The 19,047-nt window shown below is 37.7% G+C and overlaps 1 protein-coding gene across 2 annotated transcripts; it reads left to right on the forward strand.

The window, feature by feature from the left end:
• Window positions 1-14,000: 14,000 nt before the first annotated feature.
• On the forward strand, window positions 14,001-15,916 carry LOC138198641 (granzyme B(G,H)-like). Of its 2 annotated transcripts, XM_069150161.1 has the most exons (5): window positions 14,001-14,078; window positions 14,151-14,310; window positions 14,579-14,714; window positions 14,923-15,153; window positions 15,253-15,915. In XM_069150161.1, exons 1-5 carry the CDS (start codon window positions 14,021-14,023, stop codon window positions 15,403-15,405), a joined length of 738 nt encoding a protein of 245 aa, XP_069006262.1. In that variant the 5' UTR covers window positions 14,001-14,020; the 3' UTR covers window positions 15,406-15,915. The 2 variants fall into 2 exon arrangements, with proteins under 2 accessions (XP_069006262.1, XP_069006261.1); XM_069150160.1 differs by having other exon boundaries at window positions 14,006-14,310; window positions 15,253-15,916.
• The last annotated feature ends 3,131 nt before the right edge of the window (window positions 15,917-19,047 follow it).

Raw genomic sequence — 19,047 nt, forward strand, 5'->3', positions numbered from 1 at the left:
ACTTACAATGTAATTTCTCAGGTATAAGGGGTTAGCGACGACAATTTCGATGCATGATCTTCTGTTCTGCTGGAGATCTAGCAGGTTAAATGGGATCTGTAGTGATGCCTTACTGCATGATTTTCTGGGTTTACTACTAAGAAACAGTCTGACAATGTGGGAGACAGACAGGAAGATTCAGGCCGATTTCCAAATGACATTACACAGTGAAGAGCACCTTATTTGACTTGAAAACATCTTAAATCTTTAAATGTTTTTCGCCAACCAGTTTGTAAAGGAAAGACATAATTTGATTGTACCTATGAGACAGCAGGGGCCTGACACCGAGCCGCTGAGTCACTCTCTGCACCCCCCCTTCGCCTCCACTGCATACATGTCTGCAGGAGAGATCAGACTATGCTACATTCCTTTCTTCATGTCCTCAGTCTTGATTATATCCAGACACAATATGTCTTGTTCTTCAAGGTTTGCAGGTTAGCAGCCAGACTGTTTGGGGAAGTAGTGTCTGAAAAGTGAGGAGGTAGGAGTTCACCATCTGAAAATGTAGAAATGCACTTGTCATGACATGCCTCTGCGATGGGGATTTTACAAGTTGCCATATGTTTTATGTTGGATTGTGTTGATATATTGTGCTGATTGGAGGAAATAGAGTTGGGAACATACTGTTGGTAAAACATTATTGTTGTCAGGAAGCCTGAATTTATTTAATTTATACTACAGTGTGCGCCAAAATGGATTAAATATATATCGATAATACATCATACTTTATGATAACTTGGATGTTGTAGGTATGCTGGAGAACTTGCCACAGTTCCTCGGTAGATGTAAGCTGTCACAGTAGTTATATGATCAATGATGAGGTATAGCATGTTTGCTGTCATGGCTCCTAAATGGTGGAATGAGCTCCCCAACGACATCAGGACAGCGAAAACTCTGTACATCTGTAAAAACACACCTCTTCCGACTTTACCTTGAATAGGTAGCACTTTAGTAGCGCTTAAAATGGCAATTACTTTTAGCGCTGTGTAGTTTGGCTTTCTTGAAGAAATTGTATTTCCTTGATTCTTGTTCTTGGTTTTGTACCCTCATGGTTGAAATGCACTTATTGTAAGTCGCTTTGAACAAAAGTGTCAGCTAAATGAAATGTAATGTAATGTAATGTAATAGCATTTATTCTCCAAACACAGAGGATATTTGGACCAAATTTTGTGGCGATCCATAAAAGCACATATAGCAGTGTCACAGGAGGCTGGAGGAAATGGCAGGTCATCACCAAAGTCATGAGGGCTGGAGACCATGATCTCGATCATAGATACAGATCCAATCATTTTAAAGATATTTCAGTCTGGACCACATGCTTTCATTGAGTCACGCATCCTACACACTCATGTAGAAAATCTCACAATCACATGGAGACAGAGAGAGAGACAGGAAGCTCACAAACTGATGTTCGACTGGTTATAAAATACACACACACACACACACACACACACACACACACACACACACACACACACACACACCACACCTATAAAACATAACTCATCTCAATAAGCACACCTTCCACCACACGGGACACTGTTCTGCTCACGGACCAATAATCACTTGACCCTCTTTCCGTCTAAAGACGTCTACGCATCCTCTGAAATACACCAGAATCTTTCACATTAACATTCATATCTATCCTTGAAGCACACAGAGGCAGAAAATAACAATAATTCTGGCTGTACCAGGCCAACAACCTGTAATTTGTCACGGCTTGAACCATGAGGTCATCTACCAATTTAGCCTCAGCATTTGTTGCCTTTGAGTGCAGAGGACATGGACCCAGTCAACACAAATCTCCCTGGTGTCTTACCAGCGATAGCATAAAGGAAGTAGTCACCTGACACACTGATTCAAGTATGTCACAAACACATTTTGATCAACATTTGGTAAAAAAAAAACATTGTTGGAACGTCACATTTAAAAGTGCCCTATAGAGACATGTTAAGCCTGTTCCCATCTTTTAGCATCAGTAAGAGTGTAAGGGGCTGCTGTTGCAGAGTCCAACTCCAACTCAGACTTAGTTTTCCTGTCAAGGATACGTCAAGCCTCGATGAGCTGCATGTGTACCATAAAAGCACTCTTACAGGGACATACTGTACTTTCTGGCCCTCAAAACGCAGAGAGGTTTTTATGAACGAACATTACAGTCTGGAACAAGATAGATCTGAAACTGGATCTTGGATGCCAATGGCTTTCTCACAAACTGAACTTGTATGTGCATGTGCTTCGTTTTATTATCGACAGATTATAAAACAGTCCATTTGGTGACAAATACCTCCCAAGCTGTAATGTTTGAGAGACTTATACTGCTCCATAGTTGCTCAAAAGATCAACAGAAGCAATTAAAAAAAAAAATTGGGGCCTCATTTACATTCCAGCATCAATAGTTTTAACATCTTCCCCAGTTTCCATCAGAGAGGATGCTGTAATGGCCAGAGGACATATAAACGATTACAAAAACAACACTGAGCTGGACATGTCTATCAATCGTATGTATACGCCATTCACAGTGAATGTAGGGATTTAAGAAGAGAAGGCTCAGCTCTGTAAAAGATCATTTGAGTGACCATTAAAGGAAAGAGGAAATCTGCGCTCGCCCACAGGCTCCAAACCACATCACAGCATTCGGTCAAATATTCTCTCCAACCAAGCTGTCTCCCTGAGTACGAAAGCACACTGGACTGGATCGATTTGTAAGGGGGACCCTCCATCTGGGAAAGTAAGCATTCAGAGACAAAGGTCTCATGGAGAGAATCTCAGCATGTTGGCTGTTTTTGTATCTTCAGAGAGACTCACATGACGTTTGCACTAATGGGTATGTACTTGATAACACTGTTTCTGTGTCAAATTCCATTTATAGTACTCTTTTTATGATGTTTTCTGAAAGACTTCTGTTCAAAAGATACACTCAAACAATACAAAATGTTTTATATCTCCCTCATTCCCACGACCTGCCTTTCAGTTGGCAAACAGCAAAAAAGGGTTAACAGTCATCCAAAGGTGTAATTTCCACCTGGGGTGGGGGTGAGGGGGGACAAGCAATAGCTTTGTGTTTATTTTACCAATACCCAATTCTTTCCTTTTTCTGTGCATTGTGTATGTGCCCCTCTTCAACTGTCTGTCATTCACAGCGCACACAGAAGATTAACAAAGGCAACTTCATTATATTTTGCCTCAAGCCTCAGACCAGTAACAGTTTTGGGTTATTTGATGAAACTAAATATATGTCAGAATATAGACCTTGAGATCACAATATTCACTGAAAAACAAAAGGTCCTCAAACTATATTTTACACAGGGCACATTTACAAGACATAATTGATTAAGATTAGTTCATAATAACCACCTTAATGTCCATATTGTTTCAATTGATGTGCATATACATATCACTTGAATTTGGGTTTACTAGACTGTCCTCACTTAAAACCTGGCCGTATAGGTCGTCTGTACAAGCAGCTTTATATGATAGTTTATTTATATTCAAACAAAATATCACTTCCGGATGGTTAAAATGGTCATTATTTAAAAAAACAAAAAAAACAACACACTGGTGAGAAAAGTTGCAGTTTTGTTACCAACCTCAGACACCTCTCTATTCCTCCACATGTTCCTACATTTCACTTCAGATCTTGAAATTATAATAAGTTGCACTTGCTAAAAAAGTAGGTCAGAGCAGGAGCTAACTTGTTGAAATAAACTGTGTATCGCTCAGGGAATCCTCCGATTCGTCCTAACTGTCCTTTGAGTGTAAGATAGAAGCATAAGAGTCACTGTGGAACACTTGATGAGGTGCTAAGTGTCTTTCCAGCCTTAGATGTGGAGGTTCAAAGGTCCTGTGATTGCCCAATTCGGTACTTCAATAAGAAACTGAAGAGGAAGGAATCCTGTGATTCTGGTATATGGTATTGAAAATAATCCCTCAGAGAATAAGAGAAATACGATTCAATAATGTGCTGCTTCTCAACACAGGCAGAGGAAGTGGTTTAAGATAATAATCTGTGCTACCACAAAATAATCTTTTGGTGAAAGACTCTCTGTTGCTACAATGCCAGATCAAACAATAGATTATTGCATGAGCTACTCTGACACTTAAGGAAGCTATCTGACTCAAGCAGTTCTGACGGCGTATACTTTAACATGACATCGATCGAAGGCCTCATAAATAAAAATTTTTTACATCTTTAGTTTTGCTTTTCAAAAGGGTTATGAAGGAAAAAGTCCGGAAGGAATGGAAAAGTAGAACAAATGAGCAAAACATAGAAATGACTTCAACAACTGCGGATAATATGAAATTTCCACTTCCTCTAGGTTAAAAATGAATTCTGTGCTGCTGAATCTGTACTTATTACACATAGTTGTTTGACATTGCAGTTATGCATATTTTTAAAGAGTTGAATTCAAGCCCTCTCTTTTGGTCCAAATACCATCCCTCAACCCTGACAGTTTATTCATATTTTCCACAGGATATACTGGTTGTGCAGCTAAACACACCTGCAGAAATGGCAGAAATGTAACTTCTTTTTTAGTCAACATGTTTTTTTTCTCCCTCCAGTGGTCGTAGTAATTTTGATGGGAGCAGTGCAGAAAGGTGACGAAGTATAAAAAGTGACAAAGACTCTTGGTAAGAGTTGGTTGGACCACTATTCGCTCTGCTGCATTGAAATGTATTAACTTGTGTCACGTGTGGAACATAACTTACATAACAAATGACAAACTCAAACCATAATATTTCCCGAAACCTAACTGATAAGTTTTGGTGCTGGAACCCGACCAAACTACGAGCATTTCAAAATATTAATCACATGGGTATTATTGTAACCGTGACGACAAAGGTCCGGTACTCATTTTGCATGTTACTCTTGAACAGTCAGATTACATTTTATGTTGTTCAGGTGTAAAGACGTGTTGGTGCTATAGAAGGCACCTGAAGAGCTCACACTCTGTATGGATTTGGGAGTCAGTGGAAATCTACTTATTGCATTGTTTCTCTGTGAGGACATGCAGCAGTAGGTAAATAATTGATGTTATACAGCTGTGCAATAATCTCTCTCTCTCTCTCTACTGTTCTGAAAGGAGTGCAGAGTGATGAATTAATGATTGAAATCCGTATGTGATTGCTATTGCATTTGAACTGAGCCATATCCTTATTTCTCAGTTTGTTTTTGTCAAATCTTGAGTGGCCTGAAACATGAGAACTCTGAGACCTTGAAAGGAATATCATCCTGGGACTGCTGCTGACAGCCAGACATTTGAGACATGAATCATTGTGGCAAACAAGTGATTCTTGAAGCATTTGCAACTAAAGAAGTACGAGGTGAAACGATGTTTCCTTTCCAGGGGTCACAGAGCTATAATGTATTTATATCTCCTCATGGAAAGAATGTCATTATATATATATATATATATATGTATATATATATATATATATATATATGTATATATATATAAATATATGTATTTTATTCTTTTGTAGAATACAGTTCCGGTGGATCAATATACACAAAAAGTCACATATGAGCAGGGAATATTTGTTGCATGTCTTTTTTCTCTTTCTTCTTTTCCTGACAGCTTCTCAGCTATCAAATAACGGTAAAGCTGCCCCCTCTTATCAGTATTTCCTCATGCTTTCTCCTGTTTATTCCTATGTCTTTCCTGATTTCTTTTTAAACTGTTCTTCTAAATGGGTTTGATTTACCCAGCCAAATGGTGTCAAGGCTGGGTCAGTAAACAACAGGTGTGACATTGATATATAGCAGCTATTAAGAGAGTGACTGAACTGTTCATGTCTGGCTACTCAACCACTGAATCACACAAAAAAAGGCATGCCAGAATCTGCCAGAATCTTTGTATAACAGCACAACAAAACAAAACATAAACGTTTTTCTGGCGTGAAACTGGGAAAATGAATCACAAATCAACAATTAAATAGCTTTGGGTTTGCAAGTTACAGCAGTAGATTATTATGTTGAAAGTCCAGCAATGTAGAGACGTGCTCGTTAGAGTCTTATTGTTGTTACTCGGTTCAGTAAAAAGAAGCAGAAATTATAGGACACATTTATAGTAGCACGGGTGGTCTTCGGGGGAAAATGAGCCATGTCGCAATTGCATTATCAAAACCACATGAAAGAACATGCAAAGCGTGCCCCCACACAGACTCGTACAGTCTAAGCACAAGTGCACACAAACACACTCATCCCCTTGTGTCTCATCACAGCTGTCAGGAATCATCAGATAAGAAGTGCTCATCTGTTTCCTCCATTGAAAAATCTCCTTTAATGATAAACACAGACTGTCTGACTCTTCTTCCACCTCTAGGCAGGCCACTCTAAAGATACACGCTCTATTGTTCTCACTCTCATCCTCTTTATCCACCTCCTGTCTGTCCACCATGAATCCAAATACCTCAAAATACCTGCCTTTTCTTCTCCCCTCTAACTGCCAAATACTCAGAATACCAGTGTCCTTTCCCATCTGGTGGGACCAATCCAGTCGAGGCTTCCTGTATAAAAGTGAACTCTGGAGAATTGGGCACCGGGAAGCTCGGCTCCAATAAAAGGCGCCCACGGTGCTGGTACTTTTGCTTTGCACAAAGAGATTATCGTAAATATTTTTCCTTAATCATTATTATTCTATAAAATCCCCACATTGCAAAACATAAGTGAAGATGACTTGAGTGAAGGAGGAGTTGAAGAATGTGATATGATTCATATCTTTACAAATGAAATGAAGCGAAATGAGAATAACAAATTGAATGCGGCTCTTTCTAATCTCAAATTTAAATCGTGAAAGTTGCCTGCCCAACCGTCACTTGAAACCTAACCTTGAACCAAGTACTTACACCAACATTTTACACACACACACACACACACACGCACACACACACACACACACACACACACACACACACACACACACACACACACACACACACACACACACACACACACACACACACACAGAATCAGAAGCAGCCAAGGAAAAATTATGCAAAATGACAGTAGATTTTAGATTTAGATTTCATTTTAGACTCCCTCTACTCCAACTTGAAGAGTAGAAAAGGGAGGGAGACATGTCAAGGCTCACAGGACAAAGCTAAAAATCAAAGAGGCTACCTGTCACCCTGTTCAGAGAACCTGCCCTTAATATTGTGATAATGACTTTTCCAATTCTAAATAAATAAAAAAAAAACTGTAGAAAAGAAAGTGAGAGAGAACATGTGCTCATGAGCTGCCTCAAAAATAGGGAAGGATCCTGAACTAAACGAGTTATACAGTGGATACCATGACTTACCGTGACATTGTCAGACCAAACCACTCCTAACCTTCACATCTGGCACTTCGATCATTTCTCTGAGTTATACCTGGGGTAACAGGAATGTATAAGTATCAGCTTACCATTCCTATTAATTACATCTGACCCTTACTTTGCCCTACGTGAAAAGGGATGATGTATTAGTCTTATGTTGCCTACTTACAGCCCTCTTTTGCACCACAGTGAAAACCTAGACAGCACCATCTCTTAGGGCTGTTTTTGTTTCCACACTGTTGGACCGATACGCTCCTCTTTCAGAGGTCCTCTCTGTGGTTAGAACACCAGATCTGTGTGCTCAGACAGACGGACCGATGAGGAGACACTGTGCACTGCAAATGTATTCTGTACATGCTGGTGTGCATGCATATGTGTGTGTGTGTGTGTGTGTGTGTGTGTGTGTGTGTGTGTGTGTGTGTGTGTGTGTGTGTGTGTGTGTGTGTGTCTGTGAAAGACAGAGGGGCAGTTGTCACCGTGTTATATCTCGTGTACCCTCAGGCTCTGTATTTTCTCAGTCAGATTTTACATAGTGTAAAAAAAAGACTCTTTATGTCTGGGTCTGATTAGGAACAAAACCCATACGGCAACTGTCTGAATTTTAATGTTCTCAAAAGTCAAACTTAGTTTAGCAATCGTAATTAGGCAGCACATTCAAGCTTGGAATTTGTTTGCATGTTAATTGTGTGTATGAAGCTGTAGTAAGACTAATATCTGGTGGTCTTTGTTTTTTTTTCTACCCATATCCAAACCAAAAAATGCAAGGACAAAAGTGTAAGAAATGCAGCATGTATGTCTATACTGTAAGCGACAAGCTTTAACATGTATGGCTGATGCAAGGGGCATCTCATACTGCATTACAGTACGTTTGAATGATTTCAATAAAATTCAGCTTTCTAATTATTAATTTTTCTTTTCAGACTGCTTCAGAATTTACAAGCATCCAATAATTAAAAATGTCTGGACAGGAATGAGTTAAATGGATGTCCAACACAGAGTTCATTTAACTCCTACTAGAACTAATTTGTTTTTGTTTTTTAAACTGAAAGAGGATTAGTTGAAATTTTCAAGAAACTCCTTAGCTCTCTAATTTAACATACATAAATGCATGCAAAAAAAAAAAAATAGAAGAATAATATCTCCAACATTGGCAGCTGTAGTTGTCAGTTCTGGGTCTGTGAAGTTTGTCATTGTGACTGACAAACTGTTGATTCAACTTCTTGTTTATTCAGCTTTTTTTCTCAAGTTCAGTTAACTTAGTTGGCTTTACATTTTCTAAACTTTTAAACTAATTTAACTTCAAGTAAAACACATTTGTGAGTGGAGGGGGATTTTAGGTTTAGTTATCTTATATTTTTAAGACAGCCATATTTTACTTAGCATTTCTAAGTTCAACCATAGCATAAAATTATTTATAGTTATGCTGCAATATCAGAGGTATAATGTAAAGTCAAGCAGGTCTGACCGTCTCTACTGACATTGTTTCCAACAAACTCATGGGGTTAACGTCAGCCAGAGTAGCAAACTAGACACAGCATCTGTCATTTCAGCGGGAAATTTGAAGGCCGCTTTTTTCAACATCTTCATGAAATTAACCCGGAAATTAGAAAAAGAAAATATTGTATACAGTAATTATAGTTCTGTTTTCAGTAAAGTTGAATATGCGTTTTCTGAGACCAGAAGGACTAAAAGTTCAGAAGGGTCAATTTAGGTGGACATACACAGGAATGGATCTTGACTACTCTATATTTATTTAAGAACCTGTGACTGGACTGATATAGGCCAATGCGCCGGTCTTATAACAACATGCTCTTTACTTTAGTAAAGGTTTTTACCATTTCCTCACTTTTAACAGGTTCTCTTCAAAAGGTCTGACGAATAGCACAACTTAAGACATGGAAGCTCTTAGCTACTGGTATCACTTTTCTTGCAAAAAACGTGGCTGAACTGTTTTGTTGGAATTCCCATCTTCTCATAATACTGGCTTAAATCTGATACATCTGAATATGAATCCCATGTCCAAAGTGGATAGACAGCATATGTTTTTGGGATTGAAATGAGTCAAGCAGAACAGAAAAACACTCATAGAGCTGACATAATTTATGCTGTTCAAGGCTCAGTCAAATGCTTTGTCTTTTTACTTTCTTCCTCATGACTTTCCCCTTTTTGCTGGTCATGTTACTGGCTCGATTTTAGCAAGAAGTCACCTGTGTTTTGTTTTTATAGGTAATTACGTAATAGTCTCCGTAGACTGACTATTTGTACTGTCGTTCCTTGTAGGTCAATGTTGTGACTCGTGACTTCCATAATGCCCAGCTGTGTCACATGAACAAACCTGCAGACAAGAACTTAAGGATGTGCCCTGGATGTAACTTTCTGTCTTTCCTGAAACCCACAAGAAGACCCTATGTACAAGAAAGGAAGAAACAAAGCTTGGCCATGTAATGGCAGAGCAAAGAACCAGCTAATGCACTGAATCTCTGAAGCTTGAGAATTACAGCACATTCTTTACAGAAAGCTGTCAAACAAGCAAGAGCAAGATAAAACAACATACAGGTTTGAATCATAAGATCTAATATCCTGGAGCTTTGGTCAGTGCGGTGGGACTGGCTGTCAGATGATAAGCCAAAGTTTGCATCAGAGACATGTTCGTCTGTGGTGGGAAAGTGCACTTTATTAAATTCCCTTTCTATATCTAATGTGTCAGGCACAGATGCAAATACATGATTTCCTTTCAAAGGCTGTACGCAAAAAAGTGTTTTGTTTGCCATGGAGATTGTGAAGTGTGAACACGACATTCAGAAAATCTTCCTGTGTTTCACAAGAGTACGATCACACGCTCACAAGATATAAGAATATTTATTCCAAATAGACATGTTTATACCGCTCTCTTTCACTATTGACTCATGATATTTAAACCAATAGACATTTTCAAGGATTTCTTTCTTGCTGTACTGTGAAGTAATATGGAGTGGGAAATTATTAGGTATTTTTGTAGTTATGTCTGAGCTTTTTGGGGTCAAAATACATTTTGAATGAACCTCTGTATCAATAATCACAGCACTGTACATTTACCTTAATATAAAATGCAGTAGGTGAAAGGCAGTTATAACCAGCGTGTCAGTGTAGTAAAAACACACTCCCTGACAGTATGTCAGCTCAATCAAAATATCACTTAAATCCTACTGATTCCAGGTTTGTGGAGGTTTTCAATATGCAATAAATGTCAAAGTTAATTTGAAGAGCACATGTTTAAGTTTAATCTAGTGTAAACAGTCAAAGCCCGACTTGGAAGAAAAACATTTTATAGAAATCACAGGTGCACCTCGGAGTGCTTTCCATTCTATCTTCTTGCAGACTCTGCAGGAATTAACTGCCGGAGCTGTCTATCTGCATAAAATTACTTTTCCATGTGTTAAAATACAGTTCAGAAAACTTTAAAATGAGTAAAAGAATATTTTTTTTGATGTGGCCTTAAAGCAAAATCCTGAAGATTCCATGACAAACCTTTACGAGACTCTTCATCAACAACCAGACTATGATCCTTGGAGCTGTTTAAAAAAAAAATTGTATTCATAGTACGGTATAGGCCTTAATCAAGCACCAAGTTAAAAAGTAATTGTAGTAAGTATTTTAATAGGATAGAAAATAATTTTTCATAACTTATATGTATCAATCTACTTTAAAAAAAAGAAGGATCTTTAAATTATCGTATCAGCATCAAAAAGAAAGAGCAACTGTCTCTATCCAATCTCTTCATCTTGAGAAAGGACATTTTCATCCCTTATTACATCATGATCTGAGTAACCACAAGTCTCCGTGCCTCATTTGCTCTGCCGTTTCCTTTTGAGTGGAAATTAAATGAGAGTTAACATCAAGATTGCAAAAATAACAGCAGCTTATCGTAGTCTTGCGCAAGCAATTTCTGTGTGAATTTGAGACATTATTGTCCAGTTAAAGTATGAAACCTTGGTACTTTTTATTGCTTCCTGAATTACATTAAATATCAAACATTATCTAGAGGTCTGCAGTTACTTGAGAAATTGTTAGTGATATTTTAATTCTTTAATGTGAAATTTCCTGATTTGACAGTTATTCAGTAAAAATGTCGAAAATTAAAGTATTGTTTTGATTTGACAGTATTAGAATTAAAACAAGTAGATCAATACTATCTTGTGAGGTAAGCGATACTTGAGGTTCTTTGTCTGAGCAATTTAGCTAAACTGAGACTAGGTGTGGGTTTGTCTGGGAACAGTCTTATTTATGTCATCTTCCCATCACAAGGGCTGTGCCACAGTCTTAACACCAAACTTCTCCGGTCCTCTGTTGTGGATGGGAAGTGATCCTGTTTGGTGGCTTCCATGCATAGACTTTATATAAATCTAGATGTAGCTTCCGAGTCTGAAAAATGAGGCCAATGCCGCATTGCCTTCAAATGCATTACAACCCAGGGCCGCAGCCGATTGGCTCCAAAAAGGCTCTGACTCAATAGACTCCCATTTAAAGTCTCTCATGAAATACAAAGTCAATCAATTTGTCAATCAAAGTCATTATGGTGTCATTCACTAAAGTCACTCAACAAGGTTGGTTGCCGCTTGCTTCCATCTCCAGAGCGCTGGGCCATAAGTCACCCAGTGAACCTTAACGCTTCAGTGATAAAGACCATAGAAGCAATGAGGAGTTATTGTAAATACATATGTACTCATCTGAATGAGCAGTGCAAAAACTGCAAGTATTGCTTGCATGTTGTTACAGTGAGAACAGTTTGAATTATGATGTCAGATTGCTTCATTTAATTAAATAACTGAAGTATTTGCTTCAGTACAATTAAAGTCAAATAGATCATATCAAATAGAGGAGAGTGTGGTGTGAGTCTATAATTAGCTGTACTTGCATAAAACGGATCATTTGTAAGCACAGACATTAGTAAACTGATATCAGGATGATTGCTAAATCCAGTCAGTATCACGTCAGTATAGCGCTCAGGCCATAAACCTCTGTTCCCATATGTGAATTCAGTTAAATCCACAGTTTGATCTGTTGTGACTGCTGTAGGAATGTCTGTTTCTCTGTCTGTTGGTTTTATTGTTGTCATTTTCCTTTCTTCTTAATAAACATGTAATTTGCACTTTGATTTATGGTTGCTATTACATTCCCTCTTTCCTTGTTGCTGTGTCCAATGGTTAAACCAGCCAGTCTTCTCAGCCCCACGGTCCTCATAAAAGTGACGGGCTAACGGTAAAGGCCCTGCTCTACCAAACGAGTTCCTCTCTGGATCTCCTCCTGTGATTCCCATTACTGCCCTGGACTCCAGGAGCTCACATCCCAAAACCTGTTCGCTCATTTCCTTCTCATCCTCTCCCACCTCCTCTTTTTCTTCTTCTTCAGCACATTAAAACTCAGTGTGCATCATTCAAAAACAATTACAACGTTTGTGACTAAGATATAAGAGCGACATACTTGAGTCTAGACTTAGGAAGTGATGTAACAGACACATCAGTACTCTATGGCGAGTAAGCTGCATACTTAAGGCTTGACCACGCTGTGAAAAAAGGGAAAAGGTTACAGCTACCACTATTTTGAGCGTTGCAGATCCCTTTGGGCTTCACTTCTGGGCTTTATTCTCATCTTTGGTCTCCAGTCTTTGATCAGAGAAAACCTCCAAAGTCCCATTTCATCTTTCACTGACAGCTAAGATACAGCAGCGTATTCAGTGCAGCACTCAGTGCCAGTGTTTTCCCGTGTTTCTATCAAACCCACAAGCTATAAACACATAATCCATTGCATTTGATTTATTTATTTCTGTAAAAAAGAAATTATTTAGGTTTTGCTCTCTGCTTGAGAGAAAAAGGCTGAAATATTTGCTTTAATATAATGCCGGTTTATAAAAACGCAGGCTGCCAATGAATCTCTGTTTCTCTGCAAATCCCAAAGACTTCTTCGTTTCTCTGGTAGCTCAGGGGTCGCGTTTCACTTCAGGTTCCACAAATCACACCTTTAAACAAATCCTATTTTTCTCATGACGTGATAACAACAGAATAATGTTACCTTTGGGGCTGTGTGACAGACACACAGGCTCCTCTGAGAAAGTCACGGTTTTGAACATGAAATGTCAATAAACTCTCCGAAGCTGTGAGCGTACCACAGAGGCATCGGCGGATAGATTATGACCAATTATATCACAACTCCCTACACTGGTCTGATTTATGCTCAACCTTGCACCATTTGACTCAATTACAAGTTAACCTGCGGTCACGTACATATTTAAAGGGAAGTTTTTCATGCAATATAAATTCATGGAAACGTGAATCCAGGCCAGATTATTTGTGATACAAAGAGTGTTCAGGGAAGAGCACTGCTTTGCTAATAAAAACTTGAAAAATCAGCAAAATACAGTCACAGATGTATTGTTTTGTTTTGTTTTGTTTTTCAAATTGGTGCACTTAACATTCTTACCAGTCTTACTTTTGCACCTGTTTAAATATAAAGTTATATGACATACTTTAAAAAAGTAACTCCCAATGCATGTGGTTCAAAACCACATCGTTTGCATATGCAAGCTACACAAACACTTCCTCCTTTCTCTAATACAAGGAGGTATTTAAATTGAAATCGGCAGTGATGTGTGACACTGCTCGTCAGGAGCTCAGCTGGACTGTGATCTCACCATGTGTCTCCACTGTAAACTGGTAATACTGATGCTCGTTTTGATTCCTGATGGTCAAGGTAAGTTGCGGGCATTTTTGATACTTTTTGATCCACACAATGGGACAAATATAATTAACTGTTTTTCCTCAGTTCATGCAGGGAAAGTCATTGGAGGCCAAGAGGCTAAGCCACACAGCCGGCCATACATGGTGCTGTTAGAGAGGCACATGCAGAATGGTAGTACAATACATTGTGGTGGATTCCTTCTGAGTGACGATTTTGTGATGACTGCAGCCCACTGCCACGCCAAGTCAGTTTGTCACACTTTATATTTACCTGCATTAAGTGATGCTGCTTAGATGGTGATAGAAATTCTCATCCCAATTACAACCCAAGCTCATGCACAGGGACTTCAATTCGAAATCCATAAATAAATGATATCTATTTGGCAAAAATGCACCATGATGGTTTCAAGCATTCTAATTAATAGTTTTGTTTTGTGAATACAATGCTCTCACAGAAATACCAAATAATTTTAAACTAAGCTCATGTTCTTGCACTTAATTTTGTCATTTCAGGTCTTTCACAGTCATTCTAGGACTTCACAGTATCCATGATAAGAATGAGAACGTACAGACTATAAATGTGGAACAAGCATTTCCTCATAAGGACTACAATGGGACTACATACATAAATGATGTGATGCTTCTTAAGGTAAAAGAACAGATAAATAAAAACATGTCCATATTTGCAAATGCAACATTGAGGGACTTAATAAAAGGGAGGCCTGAAATACTGCATACATGTTGCTGAACATGAACAAGAGGTCACTGTATGTACTACACAACAGATAAACATGCACTGAAGAAATTATTATTTCAGATTTGTATTTGTGTTTTTATGTCTTTCCTTGTTCTTCCAGCTGAGCTCTAAGCCAAATATCACCAACAACGTGAGACCCATTCCTCTCGCAGGTTGGGGTGATGGCTCTTTGCCAAAATCCTGTACAATCGCTGGCTGGGGAGCAACCACACACGAGAAAAATGGATACATGTCTCCTCAACTCATGGAAGTCAGTGTAACACTGATTAAACATGACCAGTGTGCTAGGGCAAACGAATACTGCTCTCAGGGAGAGTCTGGAGGGGGCAAGGTACGTACATTTATCTAATTTCACGTTGACAAACAAACTTTAGTCATTAATGGTAACTACTTCACTATTCACTTGAATAAACTTTACATGTACTTCTAGGGAGACTCTGGCGGTCCATTGGTCTGTGAAGATGAAAAGGCGTACGGGGTGGTGTCCTCAAACTATTTACCAGATTCAGGCACCCCACGGATCAATCGGTACCCTAAGATTCCTGACCACAAAAGCTGGATCGATTCGATCACTAAGATATAATGCATATAACAGCTGACAGATCAAATCGCCTTAGATTTGACTGTTAATGATAATTGAGATACTCATATCACGTTATTCCATATCAATGCTTGCTTACTTTGAAAAGATTTATTTTTAACTTTGATGTTCCACATTAGAGAAACAATATTGTTTAATATATTGAGGCAAAAATACACAATATTAATGTGATTTGGATATTTTAAGTGACATATTTTGAATTGTTATGGTACTGTTGTAGCAGGGAACCTGCCGAAATATTCGGACAACAAATTCTAGATTATTAGAAGCAAATTCTGAATTTAATACACATGCAGGTTTTTCAAAGATAGACTTTAAAGAGTCAGCCATGGCAAACAAATTAGATATGGCTTTAAAATGTTATTTTTTTGTGTAGACTGAATACTGTTTAAAAGATGCATTATCAATTGATATTACATACTGTATTTTATTCTGCTCTTCAGATTAAGCATAGGTATATTTGTGAACATACTTTTAAACAATAAACTGTTATGTTTTCTCAGTACCTGTGCACACTTCTATTTTTGACCATGAATTAACTCAATAAATACACAACACTGCCTCCTTGTGAAGAATGTGTAGGGATGCATTAAGAAGAGGTTTACTACTTTCTTCTCAAAGTCAGAGTTGCATATCTTCTCATATACATGCTTTAAAGCTAATCAAGTCTCTGTTTGTATTTCATACAAAAGTTTATCCATGTTGACAAAGTGAAAAGCCATTTTAAAAGAATTCATTTATATTGGTATTGACACATAGAGATAACCACTAAAAACAAAGGTTAAAGCCACTTTACAAATGCCTAAGGACGTAATGACTACCATAGGCACGGGACGCTGCTTCACAGCTGGGACTCCCTGTTGTGTTAATGTTGTGAACTATTTTACAGGACATCTGTTGGTCACAAGTTGATTCTCAGCAATATGAGACGTTAAATATTCCTTATTCCTCTTATATTGGGTATCTGTATACTGTATGTCACAAACAAACCTACTTCAAATCCCAAATGCACTAACACCCACATACCATCTATACCATCTAAGAATATGATTATTTTTCTAATATAAAATACTGCATATACTTTTATTTCACAACTCAGCTAGTGGAAATGGTTTACAATATTAATCTATACTTTCTGTAGAATACAAACAGGAATAAATGAAGCAAGAGCATTTTGAACGCATGTAACCAGGCAATAACTTGACACACAAGACTTGAACTGAACTTGAGCTGAATCATAGACTGATGCGCAAAAAAAAATTATGATTATATTTATATTTAATTAAATTGTAGGAAACTTGGATTTAATAACGCCAGAAACTGAAGGTTTAAGGCTTATGCCGGCCCAAGAAAGGGATTGCAATAAAAATAATTGCATCAAAAAAATGTACCACCTTCAGGTGGCCCACGGATCACTTGGTTCCCTAAGATTCCTCACGACAAAAGCTGGATTGATTCGTTTATTGAGCACCATGTTTGTGTTAGAGTTGCTGATTGGCAGAAATAAAAAATAACTATTGTGATAAATGATGCTTTTTACCGCAAATGATAGTAAATATCTTTGGAGTTTTGTTCAGAGAAAACATGAAACCTGAAGATGATAACTCAGGACGTGGGAAATTATTAACAGCATTATTGTCTGATTTGTCAATAAACGAATGATGGAATAATCAAGAAACTAATTATCAGACTAACCAATCATTGCTTGCAGCCCTAATGTCTATCATACTGGAGAGATTCAGAACTGGTAATTGAAATGCTAATATTACACATGATCCATTAGCTGCCAAAGTCTGGACTTGTTGTGTTTGGACTTGCTTTCTGCAAATCTGTTCCAAACAAACTAATTAACAAATTGATATTTGTCTGCATTGAGTGAAAATATTTGTTTAATTGTAATAATATGGTTTGGCTATGCAACACAACAAATTTAAGTGTATGTTAAAATTGGTGTAAATTCAGTGCTCTTTATTAAATTTAATATCCATTGATACTGTATTTAATTCATCTAATTAATATGAAACACGTAGTATATGTATATATTGAATACTTTACTCCTTTGTGACCATTTGTTGAATTGCAAAACCTTTATTTCAAATAATGATCATTTAAATTGGTCATAAGTGGAAACCCATTTGTAAACAGAACACTAATTTACTTCAGTATCCAGTAGAGGGGAAACCTGATTTACTCAAATACTGCACTTAGTACAATTTTGCCTGCTCAGTTAAATCCACAAAAACTCACAGGACAACATGTCATCATTCAGGAGGAGAATATTTCCTTAACATACGGCCAAAGCTTTCTAGTCAATCTCATCAAGCTGCATTTTACTGGCTGAGGGCCAGAATGAAGGCAGAGAGATCCCACAACAAGTAAGTGGCCGCAGGGAAGGCCTGGAAGAGCATCACCAGGAAAGATACAGAGCATTAGTCTCTGTGACTGCAGGACTTCCAGCACTCTGTGACTGCAATGAATTTTTGAAGATTTTTTGCTTTACATGATGTGTATCTGTCCTTTTACTTTCACTTTTGAACCCTAACCTGGGGCACTATATGTATCTATACAGTTCTTTCTATTTTGATATAAAACTAATGACATTAGTTAAGATTAGGCTCTTTTAATTTATCAGCCATGATTTAATTTCAAATTGAATGTGCTGAAGCAGAGAGCCTGAAGGAAAACAAGTGCAAATGTACAAATACTTGTGGTACATCATAACAAATTAAGACTCAGATAACCGGTGGGTGATAAGCTGCTATTTCACAAGTCAGGCTGAGGAAAAGGTTTATGATAGTGATCTACATCCTGTTAATTAGACAGGCTAAAGATGCAAGAGCATTTCAAAATGATGTGACTAAATACTTCCCTGATACACAAAACTTAGACTGACAGACAGATCTGAGTCATTGACTCATGCAGTTTATTTATAATGAACTAAATTGGAGGACAATTGGATTAAAAAGTGTCTCGAGGTGAAGGCTTGAGGAAAGAAGAGGCATCAAAGATTTACAATAAGTAAACAGATGCATCAATAATTTAAAAAAAAAACACTGTGGGGATTATTTGGTGTAGCATTACAATAAAAATAGATTATTAGTCACAAATTGTCAACACAAATCACAACACATTACTGTTTCCTCAGACAGTGATTGTCCAATTATAGCTTGGGAAACATGATTACTTTTCTCTACATGTGTCTCCTATAAGATTTATAAACTATATATTAAGAGATTGCCATCTCTGTTCAGAGATGTATTTTAATGGCTCGTCAGTTTAAGCCATCACAGTCTCCCCAATAAATTCATATTTGGATCGTATAAATCATTTGATTTTTGAACATTTAAGTTTGGAACAGGGGTCTTCAGTATTTTTGGAGCACCTCTGGAAAAAGGATGTGGGCCAATTGTAGAGGCTCTCTTATTGCAGTATGTTCGGTGAATATTTAATCAACATTTAGGATAAACATAAGTGTTGGATTTACATACAGAGGATCTCCAACGTGAAAAGATTTGGGTTTGGGCTGAATCCATATGGAATAGATTTTGTTTTATGTGTAAATAGATAAGAAAATTTGAGCAATCTACTACCAAAAACCTGCATTAGGCAAGGGTCATGTCATTA

Source organism: Embiotoca jacksoni, unplaced genomic scaffold, assembly GCF_022577435.1.
Source record: "Embiotoca jacksoni isolate LCO1_2020_lvr unplaced genomic scaffold, fEmbJac1.0.p SCAF_16, whole genome shotgun sequence".
Classification (NCBI taxonomy): domain Eukaryota; kingdom Metazoa; phylum Chordata; class Actinopteri; family Embiotocidae; genus Embiotoca; species Embiotoca jacksoni.

Bases quoted from the DNA above. Each gene is read 5' to 3' on its own strand.
- LOC138198641 (XM_069150160.1), top strand. From the start codon at position 14,021: ATGTGTCTCCACTGTAAACTGGTAATACTGATGCTCGTTTTGATTCCT. The intron at 14,311-14,578 runs GTCAGTTTGTCA...TTGTCATTTCAG, and splicing joins GCAGCCCACTGCCACGCCAA to GTCTTTCACAGTCATTCTAG. The intron at 15,154-15,252 runs GTACGTACATTT...ATGTACTTCTAG, and splicing joins GAGAGTCTGGAGGGGGCAAG to GGAGACTCTGGCGGTCCATT.